Source organism: Chelonia mydas, chromosome 9 (genome assembly GCF_015237465.2).
Source record: "Chelonia mydas isolate rCheMyd1 chromosome 9, rCheMyd1.pri.v2, whole genome shotgun sequence".
NCBI lineage: Eukaryota > Metazoa > Chordata > Testudines > Cheloniidae > Chelonia > Chelonia mydas.
The window spans coordinates 68,972,969-68,995,041 of record NC_057855.1 but is presented as its reverse complement, the minus strand read 5'-3'; the positions used below and the strand labels follow the sequence as shown (position 1 = coordinate 68,995,041).

The 22,073-nt window shown below is 39.8% G+C and overlaps 1 protein-coding gene across 4 annotated transcripts in view; it reads left to right on the top strand.

Moving 5' to 3' along the window:
- PCDH11X (protocadherin 11 X-linked) overlaps nucleotides 1–22,073 on the top strand; it is a 985,888-nt gene that overhangs the window by 99,623 nt on the left and 864,192 nt on the right. For all 4 annotated transcript variants that reach the window (XM_043522099.1, XM_043522098.1, XM_043522100.1 and 1 more), the window contains exon 2: nucleotides 5,388–5,971. In XM_043522099.1, the coding sequence (XP_043378034.1) occupies nucleotides 5,432–5,971 (540 nt within the window). In that variant the 5' untranslated portion in view covers nucleotides 5,388–5,431. The remainder of the gene's footprint in view (nucleotides 1–5,387; nucleotides 5,972–22,073) is intronic.

Below are 22,073 nucleotides of genomic sequence, written 5' to 3'. Positions count from 1 at the left end.
AAGGAGCCCAAATTTGGATGTGGATTAAAATCAAATTCCAATGACATTTTTTAATCTTTATTTTCTGCATTGCAGCTCAGCCAGTGTATGATATCCGTAACTATTAGCTCACAGCTATTAAACTGAAGATAAATTGTAATATGTCTTAAATTATAGCATGAGGGTTTAGTGTGTTGGATAACAACTGTATTTGTTTTAGTTCACACATGAGAGTGCATGTGCATGAGCAAATGTGTAACTCCCTCCATGCTTTCCCCCCCCCCACACTCTCCCATATAGTTCATTTGCCATCACAGCTCAGGTGACAGGCACAGCCCTAATATTTCCAGCATCTCACAAGCTAACGTTACCTTCTGATAAACTACTTTGTTCTTCATTTTTTTAGTTGCTAAAATGTCAGCAGGGCTCATGAAAGGTGCTGTGTTGGCAACCATGGAGCCAGAAGTCCCTGTTTTGTCATGGTACTAGCAGAGTATTAACAGCAGCAATATGTGCTTTGCCAGGGGGCCTCAGCCATCTAGAACTCACTCACCCCACAGTGACTCTGCTTTTCTCCCCTCCCCACATTGTTGTTTATTTTTCTCTGTCCTTTTTATCTTATCACATTATCAATTTATCGTCACCATTTTAGTGTCAGTCATTTGTCCCCCTTCTGCAATTGCCCTTAATATCCCCTTCTCTCTCTCTCTGCCTAACTCAATTTCCCATTTCTCTGGTCTCCTTCTTTGCGCTCACCTTCTTAGTTTCCGGTTTTCCCATTTTTATAGGTTTATGTACATAGGGGGAAATATGAGCAAGAGCCAATGAAATATTATATGTATTATTCTGTTAGAGATATTCTGATTTCCTGAATGTCTTGCAAACCTTTTGTTTTGTTGCTAGACAACACCTCCCCCTCCTTTTTTGTTTCTGTTGCTGTTGCCATAGCACCCCCATCAGTCCAAGCACAAATGACAGACAGAGAACAGCCATCACTATATAAATAGGTTGTTTTTAAGTGCAGTTCCTGCCCCATGGCAAGAGCTGCTTGCTCCATATATGTGAACAGAGAATTTGAATCATGTTGCTTTTGCCCCTTAAAGCACCATGGCTACATTGAGGCCGATTGGTTTAGAAGGGAAAAAAGATATCACTTCAAAATAGTCTCTGTTTCCACAACTAAAGAATTGTAAACCAGTGTCAGTAACTTTTTCAACCTGCAGGGTAAGCCGTTTTCCATGAAAACTCCAAACCCCAGTCAATATATATATGTACTTGATTAGTTTATAAAAATAAAAACCAGAAGCAGATTTGTATGGGATGGAGGGTTTAAAAGTGACTGTAAAAAGGTGGAACTTATTTCCTCAACCAAAATACCAAAATATGCATGAGCATGATTGTGATTTAACTTATACCCATTTTACATTCATGTAACTCCCCTGGGCCTGATTTTTCATGATCTTGCAGTAAAGCTGGTTGGAAATTTTGCGATGGAAGTTCCCTGTTGAAAATGATGTTAATCAAAATCAAAATGTTTTGCTGGAACATGGTACTTTTGACAAAATTTGACAGAAATAAATGTGAAATGATTCCAAATCAAATGTATTATTTTGTTTTGACTCTTATATTAATTTTAATATAAGTATATGTATAATTATACTTAATATGTATGTGTATATATTATAACATTTTGACATTATCTAAACAATATGTGGGATAAGGTTGTCTTGATATTGACAAATCAAAATTTTAAGGAATTTTTGTTCCACAATTTTTTTTGTTGTTGAAATCCTGACTCTTCATTCCAACTGGAAATGAAAACAAATTTCAAAATGTCAGAATTTCCCACTGGATGGAAATTCTGTTTTCTGACTAGCTCTGCGGGGAGAGGGATAGCTCAGTGGTTTGAGCATTGGCCTGCTAAACTCAGGATTCTGAGTTCAATCCTTGAGGGGACCTATTCGGGATCTGGGCCAAAAATTGGGGATTCATCCTGCTTTGAGCAGGGGGTTGGACTAGATGACCTCCTGAGGTTTCTTCCAATCCTGATATTCTATGCACCTTGTATAATTTACACCTGTGCATATGGGATACCAAATCAGCATGGTGTCCTTTTATACATACTTTGCACTAGTGAAAATGATTGCACAAAGAGAATCAGGCTTATTGACTGCAGTGGAGTTAGACTTGATTTACAATGAAGAGAGAAGAGAACCAGACCTACAGTGTCCAATGTGCATGTCTCACATTCAGGGTACTATTCATCAACTGTTATTAATGGATGTCATGGTTTGTGTGCTTACCATAAGTATATTAAATTGTTAATGAAAACAATGTAAGATATATCATATGGCTGTAATTTAAATTGAAAAATAAAAACAAAATTTAAGGACCTCTGAGTTTAGGTTGAAACTCCACTATTAACTTATTGCATTTAAGATTGTGATGTAAGATATAAGAATTTATATTGTGTTTAGAGTTGCAGTATGGCTAGATGAATTAAGGACAGAATAACAGCTTTACCTTAATAATTATAAGGTTGTCCAGTATAATCTATATATGTACAGGTCTGTAGATGTGTGTATATATTTATACATTGTTTTTATGATGATATTTATTATAATTATTATCTGTGCATTATTTTATCCTAATGGTTTCACAAGCAATTTTAGCACTGGGACTATAATTCACAGGAGGTAAAGCTTTGAGTTAGTTTTGTAATCCCTGTGCTCACAAATGAACCAATAAGGTTAAAAATACTATCCCACAGATACCAGTCCTATATATGTTTACTGCAGTTTTTCTTCAATATTTGATGTTTACAGTACTCTCCAGTACATCCAGAATATTTAAAGAACATAATGCCATTCTGAGGCCTTGACAGCATTTTAAACACTAGCTCTTTTGTTGTGGCAAGCATATATTTTTCCTTATTGTGGCGGAAGGAAATGCTATAGATGTATTTATCCCAACTATAGTGAAAATAAAATAAAAAAACACCTCATTTATTTCTTGAAGTAATTTCTTTGTATTGCTGTGTGTGTGTGTGTGTGTGTGTGTGTGTGTGTGTGTGTGTGTGTGTGTGTGTGTGTGTGTGTGTGTGTGTGTGTGTGTGTGTGTGTGTGTTTCCTTTAACAGGATGTGAGGATTTTTGGTGGTAGCTTGTCATTAATATAGTACATGCTCAGGTATAAAAATAGTGCAATATCCATAGTAGTATATTTATATGGTATTATCAGAATCCTGTCATCAAATACATATACTACAATACTGTTACTGTTATTGATCATTGGGAGCTGCTGATAACTTGCTTAATTATATATTCAAAAGTGCATTAATATTCCCTAACAACGGATTTTTAAAATGACTGCTTGTACCATACTTTTCCTTCACTCCTGAATGCCTGTGTATTGTTGCATTAAACCTTACACTGAATTATCAGACTGCTGCAAATAATATAGTACTATGCAACATGAACTTAATATCCAATCCTGCAAATCCTCACTCATTGAGTAGCCCCAAAGCAGTTAATAGGGAATAATGTCTTCTTGGGTATGTAAAGATTTGCATGATCAGGTACTTATTTTGTGATGCGTCTTCCATGGAAAGCATTTTGGGATGAAATGTATGGCGTTAAATCATACAGAACAGAAGGAGAATAAAATTAGGAGAGCAAGGAAAGAAACATCTTTTTTTATATATATGAACATTAAGAAGAGATGCAGTTGAGTCGGTAAGGGGGATGTAGAGGACCAGATCGTTAGGTGTTGTAAATTGAAGTAGTTCCACTGACTTCACAAGTTAATTTTAAATTGATGCCAGCTGAATGTCTTGCCCATAGGAAGGCTGTACCAGAGGTCAGGAGCTGCAGAGAAGCAGATGCTTCTACCAAGAGTGGTAAGATAGTGTACACTGATGTAGTGTCACATTGTATTCCACAACTGGAGACCTCTACCTTTTATAATTTTCCTGAAATTTACTCTGCTGGAGGGATTCATCCATACTGAAACTAAAGATAATCACCTTTCTCCCTCCCCCACAAGTCTAGGGTTTTCAAGGCATCTATGTTTGTATATACAGCATACGGTTTGTGTGCAGCTCAGAAAACAGGCAGAATGGTATTGAATGTTCTTCTCCTTCTCCCTGAAACACATACATGTCCTTTTCTAGTACTGATGCCATGAACTAAGTTTCACTGAATATCATCAGCGTATTTAAGAGAAAGGAACATTGGCAGGTTGTTTAGACTCAAATTTGACCTGATTTAGAATTACTTTAATACAGTGAAAAATGCCCTGTTGCTGATTTTCCAGCATAGTGAAGGTAGCCATTGATCACAAGGTGAGATCAACCCCTACCAAAGAAAAAAAATCACAACTCCCATTGAAGTCAATGGCAAGTGTCCAGTATGGACGTTATCTGACAAGGTTCTCAGCATATGTGGGACTGAACCCATTAGGAGCTCATCTTGCTGGTGTGTAGTAGCTTAGTTCATGACAACTGGTCCTAGATTTGTGCCCCAATAAGAGCTTTAAAAATTTGAAGCAGAAAGAGGAGCACCCAGGCAAGCACATAGAACATTGGTGTGATTTGATTACTGCTCTTTTGGGGCCTGATCCAAAGCCCCCTGAAATGAGTGGCAGTGTTTTCATTGTCTTCAATAGTTTTTGGATCAAGTCCTTCCTTGGTTCTGAAGTGGTCTGGTTGCTGTGTGTTGTGATAGTAGTTGGACTTTCCATCAGTTGTTGGCCAAAGTTCTTCAGACATCATTTTGATTAGTTTTCCTTGCCCGTGTGAATTGCTATATTAGATGATAGAACATTTTAATGCTTAGAGCTGTCATGTAGTTTTAGTTGTGCAAAATTCAGAGGTGGATTAAGAGTAGTACAGTTTGTATCCCAGCTCTGTGGTCTGCAGAGGTTCATATGCAGAAGTGAATTAGCCCACTCCAGCAGGTGGCAGACAGCTGACGCCTGCTTGCAAACCACTTGCTGGGGTGGGATGAGGTTGGCTTGGCTGCCTCACTAGCGAATGAGATCAAGGAGTTGGGAGTGAGAGAAAGATGAGTGCCAATGTGGCTGAGGGAGGGCTGGAAAGGAGGGTTTGTCTTTGGGAGCAGAGAGTGGGAAGAACACACTCTCATAGGGACTCTAATATTTTTGGAGGATCCATTCTTCACATTCTGAACTCAACATTTATGAAGTGGGAACAAAAAAAAAAGCAGATATAAGGGATTATCTCCTTATTGTTGTTCGTTTTATGTAACAGTGGTCACAGTAAAAGATAGCATTTCATTGACCTAGTTTTGCAACAATTCTCAAATCACTTGGCTTTCGCATTTCCACCATTTGGCTGGCGTACTGCTTTAAGGCTTTTTAATAATCTCTTCCTTTCTTTTCTTTTTCCAGCTACTCTTGGTGTTCTTCAGCAGAACTCATTAGCCATTCTGGAGATGGACTTGCTGTCTGGAACCTACCTCTTGGCAGTCTTATTAGCCTGCATTGTATTTCAATCTGGTGCCCAAGAGAAGAATTATACTGTGAGGGAAGAACTGCCGGAAAATGTCCTGATTGGCAATTTGCTCAAGGATCTGAACTTGACACTGGACCCGGATGTGCCCCTTTCATCACCTCTTCAGTTCAAGCTTGTGTATAAGACTGGGGATGTGCCATTAGTCCGGGTGGAGGAAAACACTGGTGAGATATTCACGACTGCAAACCGCATAGACCGGGAGAAGCTGTGCTCTGGCATTTTTAGTGAGAACCGCTGCTTTTATGAGGTGGAGGTAGCAGTTTTGCCTGATGAAGTCTTCAGACTGGTCAAGATCAGATTCCTGATAGAGGATATCAATGACAATGCTCCCCTTTTCCCCTCAACAGTCATTAACATCTCCATCCCTGAGAACACAGCCATTAATTCCCGCTATTCTGTCCCTTCGGCCATTGATCCTGACATTGGAGTGAATGGCATTCAGCATTATGAACTTCTTAAGGTGAGTGTCTTTTATTCTTCCGTAGTACTGTGTGTCTTGATGTCACTACCAGTCCACAAACTTTTCTGGTCTTCACTAGATCACTGAAATGCAGAATTACCCTATATTGCCATCCTAGAGATGCACCATATTTGTCCTAAAATGTTGAGAATGCCCCTATCTGATTACATTAAAGCACATCATGTTATCACTTTGTGAAGATCTGTGTATGTATGTATGTATGTACGTGTGCACAGTATTATGTGATAAATAACACGATGTGCATGTATGTCTGTGTTAACTGTCCACCAGCCCGTTAAGGGGTATATGATTTTTATATAACTGGCCAAAAGTCTTCTCAGACCAGTAAGGCATTTGCTCACAATATGACAGGCATGTTTACAACAGCTTGCGATGGACTAAACTCTTCCTACTGCTTGCAAATGAGATTTGAGCAGTGGAAAATCAGCCCAGGGGAACTTGGTTCCTTTATAAAAGACATAAGAAATGTTCCTTGACTCTCTGTTATATTAGTGTAAAACTTGAATAACTCATTTGCTGTCAATGGAGTTACTCCAGATTTACTCCTGTGCATCTGAGATCATAATTTGACCCATAAAGGCATCAAGAAAACTTTCAAGATTGTGGGTCAGATCCTCAGCTGGTGGCAATGGAGCTATAATGATTTACATCAGCTAAAGATCTGGCCCAGGAAACAGAAGGTGTGCTGTGGAGGTTTCCAAACTCATAGCAATTTTATTTGTCAAGAAGGAAGGTATTTTTTTTTTTTTTGCTCATATATACACACACATTTTGTAAACAGCCCATATGCTAGCATGTGCTTAGTGCATATGATCAGCAGCCCTGGCAGTGAGGCATTTGAAAGAACAAAGGAGACCTGTAAAATGGACATAAAAGGACTGATATAGATGAACAATTCCAAAGAAGGGAAGACTAATCCCTCCACTGAACTGACTCGATCAGATTGTTTCTCTAATGATTGGGTAGGCCTGTGGGGGGATGTGTTATTCTCAAAGGCCATTGTAACAATGCAAATTTGCTTGTAACAAGCAGGGCATTTGACATTTCACATCAGAAAGTACTGGAAAATACCAGCTTTTCTCCCCTCTGGCAATGAGAGGGGATGGGCTGAAATGCAGACAGATATGGAATAGGGAATAAAAGGATAAAATGTAAGTGTGGGAAAATAGATGAGGAAGATTTGTGGTCACTGCAAGGAGACAATTGCAGACAGATAATTGTTGGACATAAAGTTATGTGGCTCTCAAGTGAAGGTTTCCCTGTACATGGGTGTCCTTAACTGGAGAGTTCAAAAGGAAAACTAGTTAAATCCTAAAACCTATTGGAATAGCATGTGAGAGGCTGAAAATGTCCCCTCTCCTTGAAGGACTTGGGCATATCTCTGCACAGTTCACTAGACAGTCTCCACAGCAAGCATCCTGATTTACTGGCCGTCTCCTTCAAGAATGCATAATGGATGCAGGCTATTGCATCATTTGGCTGGCTAGATATCTAACAAACACTGAGACTGGAACTTGCCAGCAATTTAATTTAATTTAATTTAGTTTTTTAAAGTAGCTTACTGCCTGAATTACCTGTGGAGAAGTGGATACTAGCTAATGACAAAGGGAGGAAATTATCACGTGTCTTTATGGAAATCTTTAAAAAGCAGCAGCATTCCTTTTAAGTTTTTCACACACTTAGGATCTATGATGCACAGGCAACAAAGGGGCACTTCTGTGGTCTTGTGGACGTACACTGTGTAGGTCCTGGCTACTTACTAAAAATACTGGGAAGGCTTCACAAAGCGTAGCCTTGGGCATGCAGAAGCACATGGCATTGGAGGTGTTAATAGAGTCATCTTTTGATTTTAAAAAAGTCATCACAAGTCTGGCATATTTTGGGAGGAAAGTGTGATTGTGATTCATTTGTGATCTTCATTTGTTAACTTTGGTTTTAGGTAGATTTACAGTAATTAGGTAATGGAAAATGATTTATTTAAAATGATCCTCGATATTGCAGCATTGGGTGGAAATCTAATTCATCTTAACATTTTTTTAAAGAAAGATAGATAAGGGCTGCAGAAAATGAAGCTGGCTAAAGGGGAACAAGAAGGGCTTTTACAACTGTGTCATGGGGAAAAAAAGAAATACTGGAGAGGTAGTAGACCCATTAATAAATGAGGAGGGAATGACATTAATGGTGACTCTCAACTGGCTGAGCTACTGAATTGCCTTTGTTATAAAAACCTAGCCTTTAGCAAGAAAAATAAAACAGAGGTTTTGGAGAATTCAGAAAGAATGAAAACCTTGTTAATAAAGGGAAACCAATGTGAACATTAGAATCTGTAGAAATCAGCCAGTACAGTTACTATGCACTGCAAACTTCTTAAGGGAATTAACTAACAAACTTACTGGACTACTGGTAGTTTTTTAAAAAAAAAAGTAAGGAAAGTGCAATTTCAATGTGTGAGCATCCACATCAGGACACCCCACATTGTTCCTTGGTTCCAGCCAAGGAAAAATGTGGAGCAATTGTGGTATCTTTTTTTAAAAAAGAAAAAGAGCAGTTCTACGGATTACTGTTCTGTGGACCAAATTCTGCTCCCAACTACACCATACTACCTTCTTTATAACAGTGGAGATGCCTGTTAGGTTTGAAAAATTGAGATCAGAATTATGCCCAGTAAATTGAACTCTTAAACCTTGTTAAATAATGGAACTATTCTTAAGAGGAGAAAATAGTCTACCAGTATTGAGGTGATAACAGAACCTTGAGCAAAAAGCAGCATGCCTTTTACGGTATAAAGAATAAATTTTCGGTAGGCTTGATCTAGCAGTTCCAGAATCAATGTCAGCTCGCACTGACTTTAGTGAGACTTTTGCCTGAAAAGGGCTGTGAAATCAGACCAGCAAATGTTTACTTTGATGCTACTGAAGTGGGAATAATTGGAATGTTGTCTGTTGCCCTTGGGCCCCCTGCATCAGTAAGTGTAAAGGGTTCAGAATACATCCACATTCTGGGGAATATCACTGGCATCAGGAGGGGGATCCCTGGGCTGGGGTGGTTCTAAAACACCGCTTCCCTCTGTACTGCAAATGCAGCATCTGAGTCAGAGGATGCACCAAGTCTGAGGTCAGGGTGCAGCCAGGGCATCATTGCTCTTGCAATACTCTCTTGTTGTTCTCAGCTGCTCACAGCTCTTACAGGATATGGGCAGTGTGAGCACAAATTAGAGTAGCTTTGAGGTTGCTTTTAATTGAGGTAGGTGGAGAGTTGCAGGGAATCCCTCAAATAGAAAGGTTGGGAGTTCGGTACACGTGGAGCTTGTGGTGGGTATGGGGAGATGCAAAGAGCCCCTGGTGTGCGCAATGGACTCAGCCTAGAGAAGCAACAAAGTGACTGTGTAGTAAATATACTGCAACAAAGTGAATATGTTGTTCTAGATTTAAACACAACAACATATTTTCAACTCATTTGCAACATCAACAAGCTGTACAGTACTTCCAGGGCATTATCTGCTTCTAGCCCTTTATTGACATTTCACTTTTTAATAATTTTAGCTAAGCTTTACTTGCTTGAGGGCAGAGTTTATTTGTGATACGTGGAGAAGATTATTGCTACATAAATAATTATTTATGAACCTAAACCTCACACTCAGAACTCATCTGAACTGCTTAAGGTCCTTAATAGCTAGGTTTTCAAGCAGTATTAACTCTGGTTGGAAATATGATGACTTTCATATGATTTTTCAGCAGCACCTGCTTTCCTCACTATTTATACAGTTAAAGGCATTCAATATATGTGATTGCCTTTAATATACAGTAATGATAGCATTACTCCTCTCCAGATGAGGTAAAAAGCCGTCATAATTGTTGCATTCTAAATCATTAGAATATTGCAAAATACATTATTAATCAGTTACAAAATCATTTTAATATAAGATCATGCTCAGTGCATTTTTAGTTAAACAAATCAAATCATTATTTGAGTCTGTTGTCTATTATTAAAAATCTGTGTAGTTAGCACCTTGGTAATTAATTATCTAATTTTAAATAGGAATAGTTTTTCCAGGTAAGTATATTTGACCCAGTTCCTGCAGTGAGCTCCACACAAGCACAGGAATATGCTCCAATGGATCTCGTTGCAAAATTGAGGCCATTACTTGTACCCTCCTAACGCAGGATTTAATTTGTCTAGTGTTGTGCACAGAAATTTTATAGAGATTTCCTTTCAGAAAGCTTATACTGACCATGTGAGGCTAGCATCCAACCCTCCTTTCTTGTCCATTTTTTCTAGGTTTCTAGGATGTGCCTCAGTAGGCAAGAACTTCCAATAAGTAGCTAAGTGATTCATTGTAAAACACATTCAAACTTTATAACTGGCTCTCTGCTTCAACTATACAGTGTTCGAAGTGTCTGAACTCTAACAGGCAGGCAGTTCCATCTATTCTCTGTGTTACTTCCTGTGGTGCTTGCTTAGAGAAGGCTGTAGAGAGGACATATGGGAGAAATGCTGTTTGAGTTTCAGAAAAAGACTATGTTTTTATATTTGCATAAAGGACCAGAATCTAGCAGAACAAATGGCATCTAGATAGACTTCAATAAATCATACTGTTATCCTGCCTAAGAGACTGTTTGCAGGTTGTAAAAAAAATTCGCTGATCCTGTAAGTGCAGTAGCAATTGCAATTGATCAGGCGCTGCAAGAATACATTACTAATTACTTCAGATAGATTTTCAGTAGGTTGCACTATTTTAGAATATATCACTTTAGCAACACATAACAAGTGAGGTTCCCTTTTTTCTAAGAAAGTTCTAAGAAAATATGCACATATGCAAGTCAATATGCAGATATGCTTGTATCCAAAGGAATTTGCCATTCTCATTTAGTCATAGAAAAGCACTTTCATAGATTTATAGATTTCAAGGCCAGAAGGGACCATTGTAATCATCTAGCTGACCTCCTGTATAACACAGGCCATAGAACTTCCCCAAAATAATTCCTAGATCAGATCTTGTAGAAAAAAATCTTGTTTTAAAAATTGTCAGTGATGGAGAATCCACCATGGCCTTTGGTTAATTACAATCACTGTTAAAAAAAAGTACACCTTATTTACAGTCTGAATTTGTCTAGTTTCAATTTCCAGCCATGGATCATGTTCTACCTTTCTCTGCTAGATTGAAGAGCCCATTGTGAAATATTTGTTCCCCATGTAGATACTTAGACTTTAATCAAGTCACCCCTTAACCTTCTCTTTGCGAAGCTAAATAGATCGATCCCCTTGAGTCTATCACTATAAGGCATGTTTTCTAATCCTTTAATTGTTCTCGTGACTCTTCTCTGAATTCTCTCCAATTTAACAACTGCATTCTTGAGTTGTGGACACCAGGTAAAATAGCCTCTCTACTTCGACTTGAGATTCCCCTGTTTATGCATTCCAGGATTGCATTAGCTCTTTTGGCCACAGAGGGAGCTCATGTGCAGCTGATTATCTCCCTCCCCCCAAATCTTTTTCAGAGTCCCGTATCCTGTAAGTATGGCCTGTGTTCTTTGTTCCTAGATTAATGTATTTACATTTAGCTGTATTAAAATGCATATTGTTTGCTTGTGCCTAGTTTACTAAACAGTCCAGATTGCTCTGTATCCGTGAGCTGTCCTCTTCTTTGTCACTCTTCCAATTTTTGTTTAAACTTTATCAGTGATGATTTTATGTTTTCTTCCAAGTCAATGATACAAATGTTAAATAGTGTGGGGCCAAGAACCAGCTCTGTGGGACCCCACTGGAAACATACATGGTCAATAACAATTTCCCATTTACAGTTACATTTTGAGACCTATCAGTTGGCCAATTTTTAATCCATTTAATGTGTGCCATGTTAATTTTATGTCATTCTAATTTTTTTCATTAAAATGTCATATGATAACAAATCAAATACCTTAGAGAAGTCTAAGTATATTATATATCAACACTACCTCTTTTATCAGTGAAGCTTGTAATCTCATAAAAATATAGCAGGTTAGTTTCACAGGATCTATTTTCCACAAAGCCATGTTGATTTGCATAAATTACATTACCCTTTTAAATTTTTTTATTAATTGAGTCCTGTATCAGCCGCTCCATTATTTTGCCCGGGTTTGTTGTCAGACTGACAGGCCTATAGTTACCCGGGTCATCTCATTTATCCTTTCAAAAAATTGGCATAACATGAATTTTATTTGTCTTCTGGAATTTCCCCAGTGCCCAAGACTTACTGAAAATCAACATTAACTGGACCTGCTGACTTTAAAATCAACATTAACTGGACCTGTTATCTGGACCTGCTGACTTTAAAATGTCTAACTTTAATAGCTTCTCTTTAACATTCTTCAGAGATACTAGTGGAATGAAAAGAGTATTACCACCACCATATATGAGATTATATCATCTGATTTTTTTCCCAGATACAGAACAGAAATATTTATTGATACATCTGCCTTTTCTGCATTATTATTGTTATTATTGATAATTCTACTGTTTCCATCTAATAATAGACCAATACCATTATCAGGATTATTTTTGTTCCTAATATGTTTAAAAAACTCCTTCTTATGGGCCTTAACTTTACTGACCACAGGTTTCTCCTTGTGGCCCTTTGCTTCCCTTATAAACTTTCTACAAATCATAACTTCTGATTTATATTCATAACATCAACTTCCCCTGTCTTCCATTTTTATAGATTTTTTTAATGATTTTTATAGTTGCCTTCTCTTTCCCATTAACCAGATCTTTTTTTTAGCTAGCACAGCCTTGTTCCTGCACTGTGTCTTTTTGAGCATCTAATAAGGTGGTCTTAAATGATACTGTATTATCATTCACATTTTTCTTATTAAATTCTTCTTCTCAGATGGTTTGGCTCAGTTGTTTTCAGCTTTGTGAAACTAGCCCTATTAAAGCACCAACTACATATATTACTAGTCTGGACTTATTTGCTTGCACATTCTATATGTGATCATGTTATGGTCTCTTGTACCTAAATTACCATCAATTTTTAGTTCTGTGGTCAGTTCCTCTATATCTGTCAAGACAAGGTCTAATAAAGATCTCCCCCATGTTGGCTGCAGTTCTTTCTGAGTTACGAAATTGTCATCTATAATGTTTAGAAATTCAAAGTATGTTTAGTACTGGCAGCATGAGACCTCCAACATATGTAATTCAATTAAGGTTCCCCCATGATCACACAGTTTTTTCTCCCACATGTTGCAGATAGGTGCATAAGGAGTAGGACATCCTGTACCCTAGTGTGATTTGGTGTTCTGTAGCAGACCCAACTAATACCCCAACTTGTGTTTTATCTATTAGGACATTGATCAGTAAGCATTCCAGAACATTTTCTTCTGAATTATCAGTGACTCAGAAACAGGTAATGCCATTTTGTCACCTCCCCTTTCACCCACTTGATCCTTCTTAAATAGATTATGACCATTGATTTTAGCATTCCAGTAGAATGACCGGGTCCCTGCCCTTAGGCGCTTATGGTCTAATTTTGACATCTGCAATAATGGTGCAAATGCTAAAATGTGTGCAAATACAGACTCTGCGGAGGGTAATATAGGAAAGTTTTGCAGAAAAGCTGGGCTTTGTCAGTGAATTTAGTGGAGGAGAGTAAGAAGCTGCTCCAAACATAGGCATAAAAGGTGGCACAAAGCTGAGAGGAGGAGGAGACAAAGGGTATGTCTACACTGCAATGGGAGATGTGACAGCAGCTCATGTAAATATATTCACACTAGCTTTAATGTAGTTCATGCAGCTAAAAGTAGCAATGAAGATATAGTGGCATGGATCCCAGCACAGGCTAGGAATATACATATCCATATCCATGGGTTTGGGTGGGCTTGTACAGCTCATGTGAGGGGTGCTGGAACAATTTTCATAGTGCGGGTGCTGAGAGCTATTGAACCAAACTGTAAATCCTTTACATAATGGAAACTACTTCAAGCCAGGGGGTGCAGCATCACCCCCAGCTCTAGCACCTATGGCTCATGCTGAAGCCTGTGCTGCTGCACCGTCACTGCTGTTTTTAGAAGCAAGACTAAAGCTAGATGGGAATGGCTACCTGAGCTGCAGTCACAGTTGCCGTGTAATGACAGGTTTCAGAGTAACAGCCGTGTTAGTCTGTATTCGCAAAAAGAAAAGGAGCTCACGAAAGCTTATGCTCAAATAACTTGGTTAGTCTCTAAGGAGCCACAAGTACTCCTTTTCTAGTTGCCGTGTAGACATACTTAAAGTGATCTTTTGAGGGGAGGACGCAAAAGCTCAGAGAGAAGGCAGTTGTGTAGAATATGAGGTCAGAGATCTAAGATACATTGGGAGACTTGTGCAACGCCATGACAGTTAAGAGGTAGAGCTCAAACAAGGTGGGGAAAGAAAGAGGAAACAAGGGAGGGGATCAAAGATGAGGGTGATATAGTCAGAGCAGACAGAGAGCAAAATTTATTGTGAAGTGTTAAGCTGTGATTGCTGCTTAAATGTGAGTCCTCAGATATCCCACATGACTGTGATCTGAACAAAATAGTACTTGTAATTTCTACTTATGCTTTCAGTTAAAACAAAAAAATCCCAGAAAATCCCTTTTCATCACTTTGTATAAACCAGGCTAAAATATGGCTGGTTATGCTGAATATTAAGCTCAGTTTCTTCAGACTAGAATTTCTGACCTGGAAAAAAGGCAGCTCAGCATTCTAATGACAGGTCATTGCACAGTCAGAATAGGATGTGTGTTTTAGGGCATGTTGAAAAGCTGCACGGTAACTTCTTCATGTGGATGTTGTGGGGACAAATTTAAAGGTCCCAAGTTTGCATTAAAGTAGTCAAACTCGGGATCTTTAAGTTTGCACCTTCAGCATCTAATGAGGGAGTTACTGTGCAGCACTTCAGTGCATACTGCTATTCACACCCCCTTAACATGAACTTTAGGGGCAGTGTAGATGTGCCCAGAAGATAGTGGTGCTTGTGACATACCAGGGTACAATCCAGACTAATGAGTAGCTGTGTCACCCTTGCTATGTAACCTGGGGTGCCCTTTACAATGCCTTGCTGCTCACAAACAGCCTCCAGCCTCTAAGTTGCTTCCAGCTATCTCTGTGTGTGTGCTGCAGCCAGCCAGCCACACCTTGCTTCTTACCAGCCTTAAAAATTACCATAGGGGCACCAACAAATTCCCAGTACTCAGATTTCCCCCCAGGAATGTATGTCCTGTACTGCCCAGCACTCTCCTGGACAGTACGGCTATACTGTATTAAGTCTGTTATTCCTTTAAGGGAATAAGATGCAAACAACTTCTTGCCCCAATTGGAGTTACCCAGACACTTCAATTTGAACACATTGGATTAGATAAAACAATAAAACAAGTTTATTAATTACAAAGAGAGATTTTAAGTGATGAGGCATAAAAGTCAGAAATGGTTACAAGAAAAATAAAAATACAATGCTTACTACAGCCTAACTTAACAAATTTCATCAGATTCAAGCAAAGTTTCTCACCATGTCATTTCAGCAGTCTTACTGACCAAACTGTGTAGGTCAGAACCCCTCCCCAAGAGTCCACCCACTGCTTCCTTTGTCTCTTCAGGTGCAGTGAATGTGATGAGCAGGGACGATGAGGTTCCGAGGGTGTTTGTCCCTCCTATTATATAGTTTCAGTCCCCCTCGTGAAAAATATTTTTAGCTGGGCACTAAGAGACAAAGAGACTATGTGGAAGGATATTCCCTGCTATTTTTTTCACGTTTGAACTTCCTTTGTCTTCCTTTCCTACTTGATGACTCTGTTTGCTTAATTTGCATGTAAGCAGTAGAGCACACGTTCCTTTGTTTAGGACAGACCTGTTTGCCAGCTTCTGTCTGGGCAGGGCTTTGGGTTTTGGGACACGTGTTAATAATACCATACAGAGGAATCTTATAACTTCACATACAGTGTTGCCACACTTTTTATCAGGATATTGACCAGGAAATTACGAGTTTTCAGATGATACCTTACAAGGCATACTTTGTACAAAGATTATTCCAACAGTGTGTAGGGTGTGAACACAGGAGTGTATTCTGTCACTGTGCTTTGAAACTGGATTAACTGGGTATGGGGGTTGAAGCCCAGGTGCTGCTTTCACTGAGGTTGGAACCTACCCACTTTATAGTGAAGACACTGGCTAAGTCACTTGAGTGCCCTTAGTCCTCCAATGCTACAGTTCCCCCTGAGTGTCTGGAAGGACAGACAGATTCTCCCACAGTTCATTGGGAAAGAATCATAGAGCATCTCATTTTACGGTAGCACAAAGAACCATGGGATATGCTCCCAGAAATCACACACCATAGGTGAGTGCAGCACCACTGAGGACACAGTAACTCAGGTATGGCTTTGCAATATGGCTGCTCACACTTGGTCTAGACTAACCTGGATACTCAGACCGGGTGCCAATCACCTGGGTTAGCTCTGCAGTTAGGATGTATCGTATTTTTCTGCCTTCTCTGAAGATATTTAGGAATATTATTCTTGATAAAAATGCTAAGGTAAGGAGTCAGCCTGGTACTGCCTGCCTGACTGGTCCTTGGGTTTGGAAATGATTATTTTTTGTTAATTTGTTCTTTTCCCTTTACTACCAGTCCCAGCAGTGGTATGCAGGAGGTTCTCTCGGGTTGTTTTGCAGAGTAATTTGTAATTAGGGATTCTGAAGACAAACTGAATACATATTCTTGCTTGTTATCTGCTTGTCGTAGGCTCGGGCCATCACTTCTGAGACCATGTCATTACATATCTCTCTTCAGTTTCAATTTAATGATTGTCTCCACAGTTCATAGGGAATTGGCCGGGTTGTGAAGTTAATAAATCACTTGCTCTAGGGAGAGCCCCTGAAACCTAACTGAAGTTCCAAAGTAAAATGAGTTTGGATCTGCTCACTTCTTTCCAGGGAGAGGTCTGCAAAATATGACCACCAGAGTCACATGCTCTGAAGAGACCTGAATAATGGAGTCTCCTAGTAGAGTTTGGACTTGGTATTTTGGTGTCATTATGACCCACAACTCCTGAGAGGTCTGGCTGCTCAGAGAACGTCTGTGCTCAGGTCTCTGCTCTGCTCCCCAATCAGTTCTGGGTGCATTGTGCAACGTTGGTGATAAGGCCCTGAATGGGCTGGAAACCAGCTATCTGAGAAATCATTTCTCACCACATACCATATTAAAAAAAAATGAAAGTGGCTGGCAAGCTTTTGCTCTTTGTTCTTTGAGGGAACACCACATAGTGAGTATTAGAGCTTGCTTGGCTTGGAGTTCCCATCTAGGAATTCAGTCCCCTGAGCTGCTTGTCATAACCTAATCCTTGGGGATGATGGTAAAGCCTGTTTACTTTGTCTGTCATTTGTCTAACTGTTTTTGCTTTGTTTATTCAAGTAGCTTATGCAGTGTGTGTGTGGATGTGTGGTTTCTGCAACTGAGGCACCTACATATGGCAATAGGTGCTGTAATAAATAGTAAAATAAAAATAATACTGGAAATGGTTCTCCTGTGGTCCACAAGCATTAGCTGTCACAGGTGGACAACTCTCATGCTGATTGAGGCAGCAGGAGTCATACTAAGTTTCATCAGCTGGAAATTGCTCTTATGTACAAGTTTGACCACATGCCTAAGGTCACAGTCATGAATCCTTGGCACAGGTGTTCTCCAGATTGACAATTCAAGAGGTTCTTTAGTCAACTAGCAAGGAGAGCTTTATAGAAAGTGTGGTGCATCTCGGTCAATTAAGAGGTGAAATAAAGGAACAACAGAAGAGAAGATTGCTTGGTAAGCATGTAACAGGAATTTTATTTGTTAAGTATTATATTCCTCTCCAGAAAGTCTCATGGGCTGGAGATTTAGCTAACTAGCATTACTGAAGAAATCCGGATTCAGATCACTTAAGAAATTAAATTCTCTCATGATGGATTGTTTATTAATCTCTTTAAAAAGAAAAGCCTCCCCTTCCACAGGTACAGGTATCGGCCCTGATTCGGAGCTTGTGCAGCTTAGGGGAGTGGCACACAGGGTGGCCCCTCAGATTCTCTGGCTGGTTTAGGACCAGTGTAAACTAGAGCAGACCAGGGCAATGCTGTGATGAGAATAGCTGGAGTACAGCAAAACTCAAGACACCTTCTCTCCTGTGATTATGCCTCCCACATGCTAATAAAGAGTCATTATGCCAGCTGTAGTCTACTCTAGAGGATAGCCGGTTCAGCTGACTTTACTTCCCCTTTATACCAGTGGAAGAGGGGTGACGGGGCCTGAGCAGAAGCCAGAATCAGGGCCGTGACATCTAAACAATGCTTCATGTCAGACTGGTTCATTTAATCAGTATTTGTTCCTTTAATTCAATCATAGATGCATTTCCCAAAGGAATCCATGCTAGGCTCAATAGACTCATATAAAGGCGTGTCAGCTTGTGGTATCCATTCCCCACAATGATTATAATAGCATTTTCTCTTGAACTCTCTGCATTGTAGAGTTATAGCAGCATTTCTGACTTAATATCATTTTCTATTTTAAAGAGAAATTGTTGGAGCTGTTTGAGAGCTATCTCTGAGCAGGTATTTATACCCGTGTTAGGGGGCCGTGCAGCGTATGTACACTGCCGTAAGTGTGGACATAGCCTAAAGAATTAAGTTTTTACGTCTGATGCCAGGATTATAGAATGAGACTGGATTTGTAGTTAAATCTAACTTTACTGTATGTGAGTTATCAAATTACTGTTTATGAGCAGAGCTAGCAGCTCTGATTCAAATTGATTGGGCAATGGAAAATAACAACAATGGAGAGAAGGCAGAGTGGGACATACAAAATTAATTTTTATGGCCTGAAAGAGGCTATCTTTTTTCACCTTATGGTGTTGCTGCTCAGAGCCATACACTGTTGCGAATACTGAGCGAGAGATGAAAGGAGAATGGCTAATGTCTCTGCAAAAAGAGCCCACAGTGACACACACCAAGCTAATGGAGTAACTTTATTCCAACTGGAAAATAAATTGAATTTGCTCTGCAGAGCTGTATGTCAGGTCTGATACTATATCCCAGAAACCTGCTGCTTTAATCCGCCGTTTGTGCCTGTTTTCCCTCTTCTCATTTCTTGAAAAAGGAGGTAGAGCAGTGACCCTCACTTATGTTCTCCAACCAGGCTTGAAGGAGAAGATGTGCTGCAACTAATCAGACTACATTGAAATTCATACGGACGAGCTCTTTTACACTGGTGCCAGCAGCATAAGGGAGGACAATGAAGTGGTATACTGGCCCTTTAAGTAGGTCACAGAAAGCCTGGGGTGGTTATCAACGTTCACCTTCTGTGAAAAAACTGTCAACACTGAGCTCATTCCATTTGTAAACAGGCCTTTATTAATATGGTCATGTCTTACTGAAAATTAAAGAGTTTGACACTAATAGGATTAGGTAACTTCTGACTTCATTACTCTAGTGTTATCAAAGGCCCCTGATAAATATACAGTAACCCACTAATACCTAAGTATTATGCACCTTCTGAATCTGTTATTAACAGTCCCTCCTGGAGCCCATAGTGTAGAGGATGGATAACTGTATTGTAGAAGATGCCTATTCAGACTTCAGAGAATTAGCTCATATCGAGCTGCAAATAAGGATGAACATACTCTGCTGGTATCATCAGGTTAAGGAATTTTCTAGCAGAATTAACTGCAGCAGAATCTTTTTTGAATTTTAAGTTACATTCGTTAGGGGGGAAGGCTTACTGACCAACAATATTTCAAGATTCACTGCTATCCAAATAACAATCAATTGCATACTTAATTTTATGATTGTCAATATGCAGTGCTATTCAAGTATTTGAACATGGCCTGAAGGACAGTGGTTGTCAGATGAAGTCCAAAATTCAGGATGTAGGTTTTTTTGTTTGTTTACATTTGTAAGATATCATCCATATTCTAAAGAATGTGGAACTGCAGTGCATGAAAATACAGATTAAGAATCTAAGTTTCTCTAGCACACATTAGATAATCTCATGGCTAACCTGGTGGCTGACCTTTGTGACTTTGTTCTCACCCATAACTATTTCACATTTGGGGACAATGTATACCTTCAAATCAGCAGCACTGCTATGGGTACCCGCATGGCCCCACAGTATGCCAACATTTTTATGGCTGACTTAGACCAATGCTTCCTCAGCTCTCGTCCCTAATGCCCCTGCTCTCCTTGCGCTACACTGATGACATCTTCATCATCTGGACCCATGGAAAAGAAGCCCTTGAGGAATTCCACCATGATTTCAACAATTTCCATCCCACCATTAACCTCAGCCTGGACCAGTCCACACAAGAGACCCACTTCCTGGACACTTCGGTGCTAATAAGCGATGGTCACATAAACACCACCCTATACCGGAAACCTATTGACTGCTATGCTTACCTACATGCCTCCAGCTTTCATCCAGACCACACCACACGATTCATTGTCTACAGCCAAGCTCTACAATACAACCGCATTTGCTCCAACCCCTCAGACAAAGACAAACACCTACAAGATCTCTATCAAGCGTTCTTACCACCACAATACCCACCTGCTGAAGTGAAGAAACAGATTGACAGAGCCAGAAGAGTACCCAGAAGTTACCTATTACAGGACAGGCCCAACAAAGAAAATAACAGAACGCCACTAGCCATCACCTTCAGCCCCCAACTAAAACCTCTCCAACGCATCATCAAGGATCTACAACCTATCCTGAAGGACGAACCATCACTCTCACAGATCTTGGGAGACAGGCCAGTCCTTGCTTACAGACAGCCCCCCAACCTGAAGCAAATACTCACCAGCAACCACACACCACACAACAAAACCACTAACCCAGGAACCTATCCTTGCAACAAAGCCCGTTGCCAACTGTGTCCACATATCTGTTCAGGGGACACCATCACAGGGCCTAATCACATCAGCCACACTATCAGAGGCTCGTTCACCTGCGCATCTACCAATGTGATATATGCCATCATGTGCCAGCAATGCCCCTCAGCCATGTACACTGGATAAACTGGACAGTCTCTACGTAAAAATAAATGGACACAAATCAGACGTCAAGAATTATAACATTCAAAAATCAGTCGAACACTTCAATCTCTTTGGTCACTTGATTACAGACCTAAAAGTTGCAATTCTTCAACAAAAAATGATGAATTGAGTGCTTAAACTATGCTCTCTTTGTTGCAGTGAGAGCTCTGATTTTTCCCTGAGTAGTTCATTAACGCACTCAGCCAGGTATAATAATGTTTTCAATTACTTGGAATTTTTCATTGGAAAAAAAATTCTGTATCAAAATGCAAAAGGAACAAGATGGGGAAAAGAACATCAGTTTGATGTGTGTGTTTATATGCATATGTGTGCATACACACACACACACATTGTGTGTGGGTGTATATATGTATATTTAAAAGCTATAAGATACTATGATAGGGTGCAGAGGCCCTATCCCAGAATTAGCAGGTTGTGGGTTAACTGACTTTTAAATGCCTTACCAGGCAACACTGATGTAATGGATTAAGCTAACGAGCAGGGGAGAACTCTGCTAGAAGAAAAGGGCCTAAACCCAGTTGCTCTGCAGTAGTCCGAGTTTAGCAGTGGATAAACTAACCATGGAACCTCAGCAAAGCAAAGGCAAACCAGGTTGGCAAGCCTTATTTTGTGGAAACCTTTTTTGTCCTGTTTGTATGAAGATTTATTTCTTTGTTTTTGTTGACCTTGGTTTTGCTTTAACTTTAACTCCAAGGGAAAGCTCTCCTTGTGTGAAATGTGGCTCAATGACTGTACAGATCAGTGGAGGCTTTCCAGGGCAGACAAGATAGACAGTGCCTACCCTGTTTGGAGTCCTGTTCATTATGCCCCTTTTTTCATGCTGTTAAGCTCCATGGATGCACTACAGTGCGTACTTTACCCCCTGTTCACTTGCAGTGATGTAGGTATAATGAAGTAATTCTGTAGTGTAGACCAGGGCTGGGTCACTGACAGCAGTGGAATGCCCTGCCCTTGAAGTTCCCTCCAATTCTGTTTCCCTCCCCAGTGGCATATGGCTCAGCCAGACCTCCCAGCGGCAG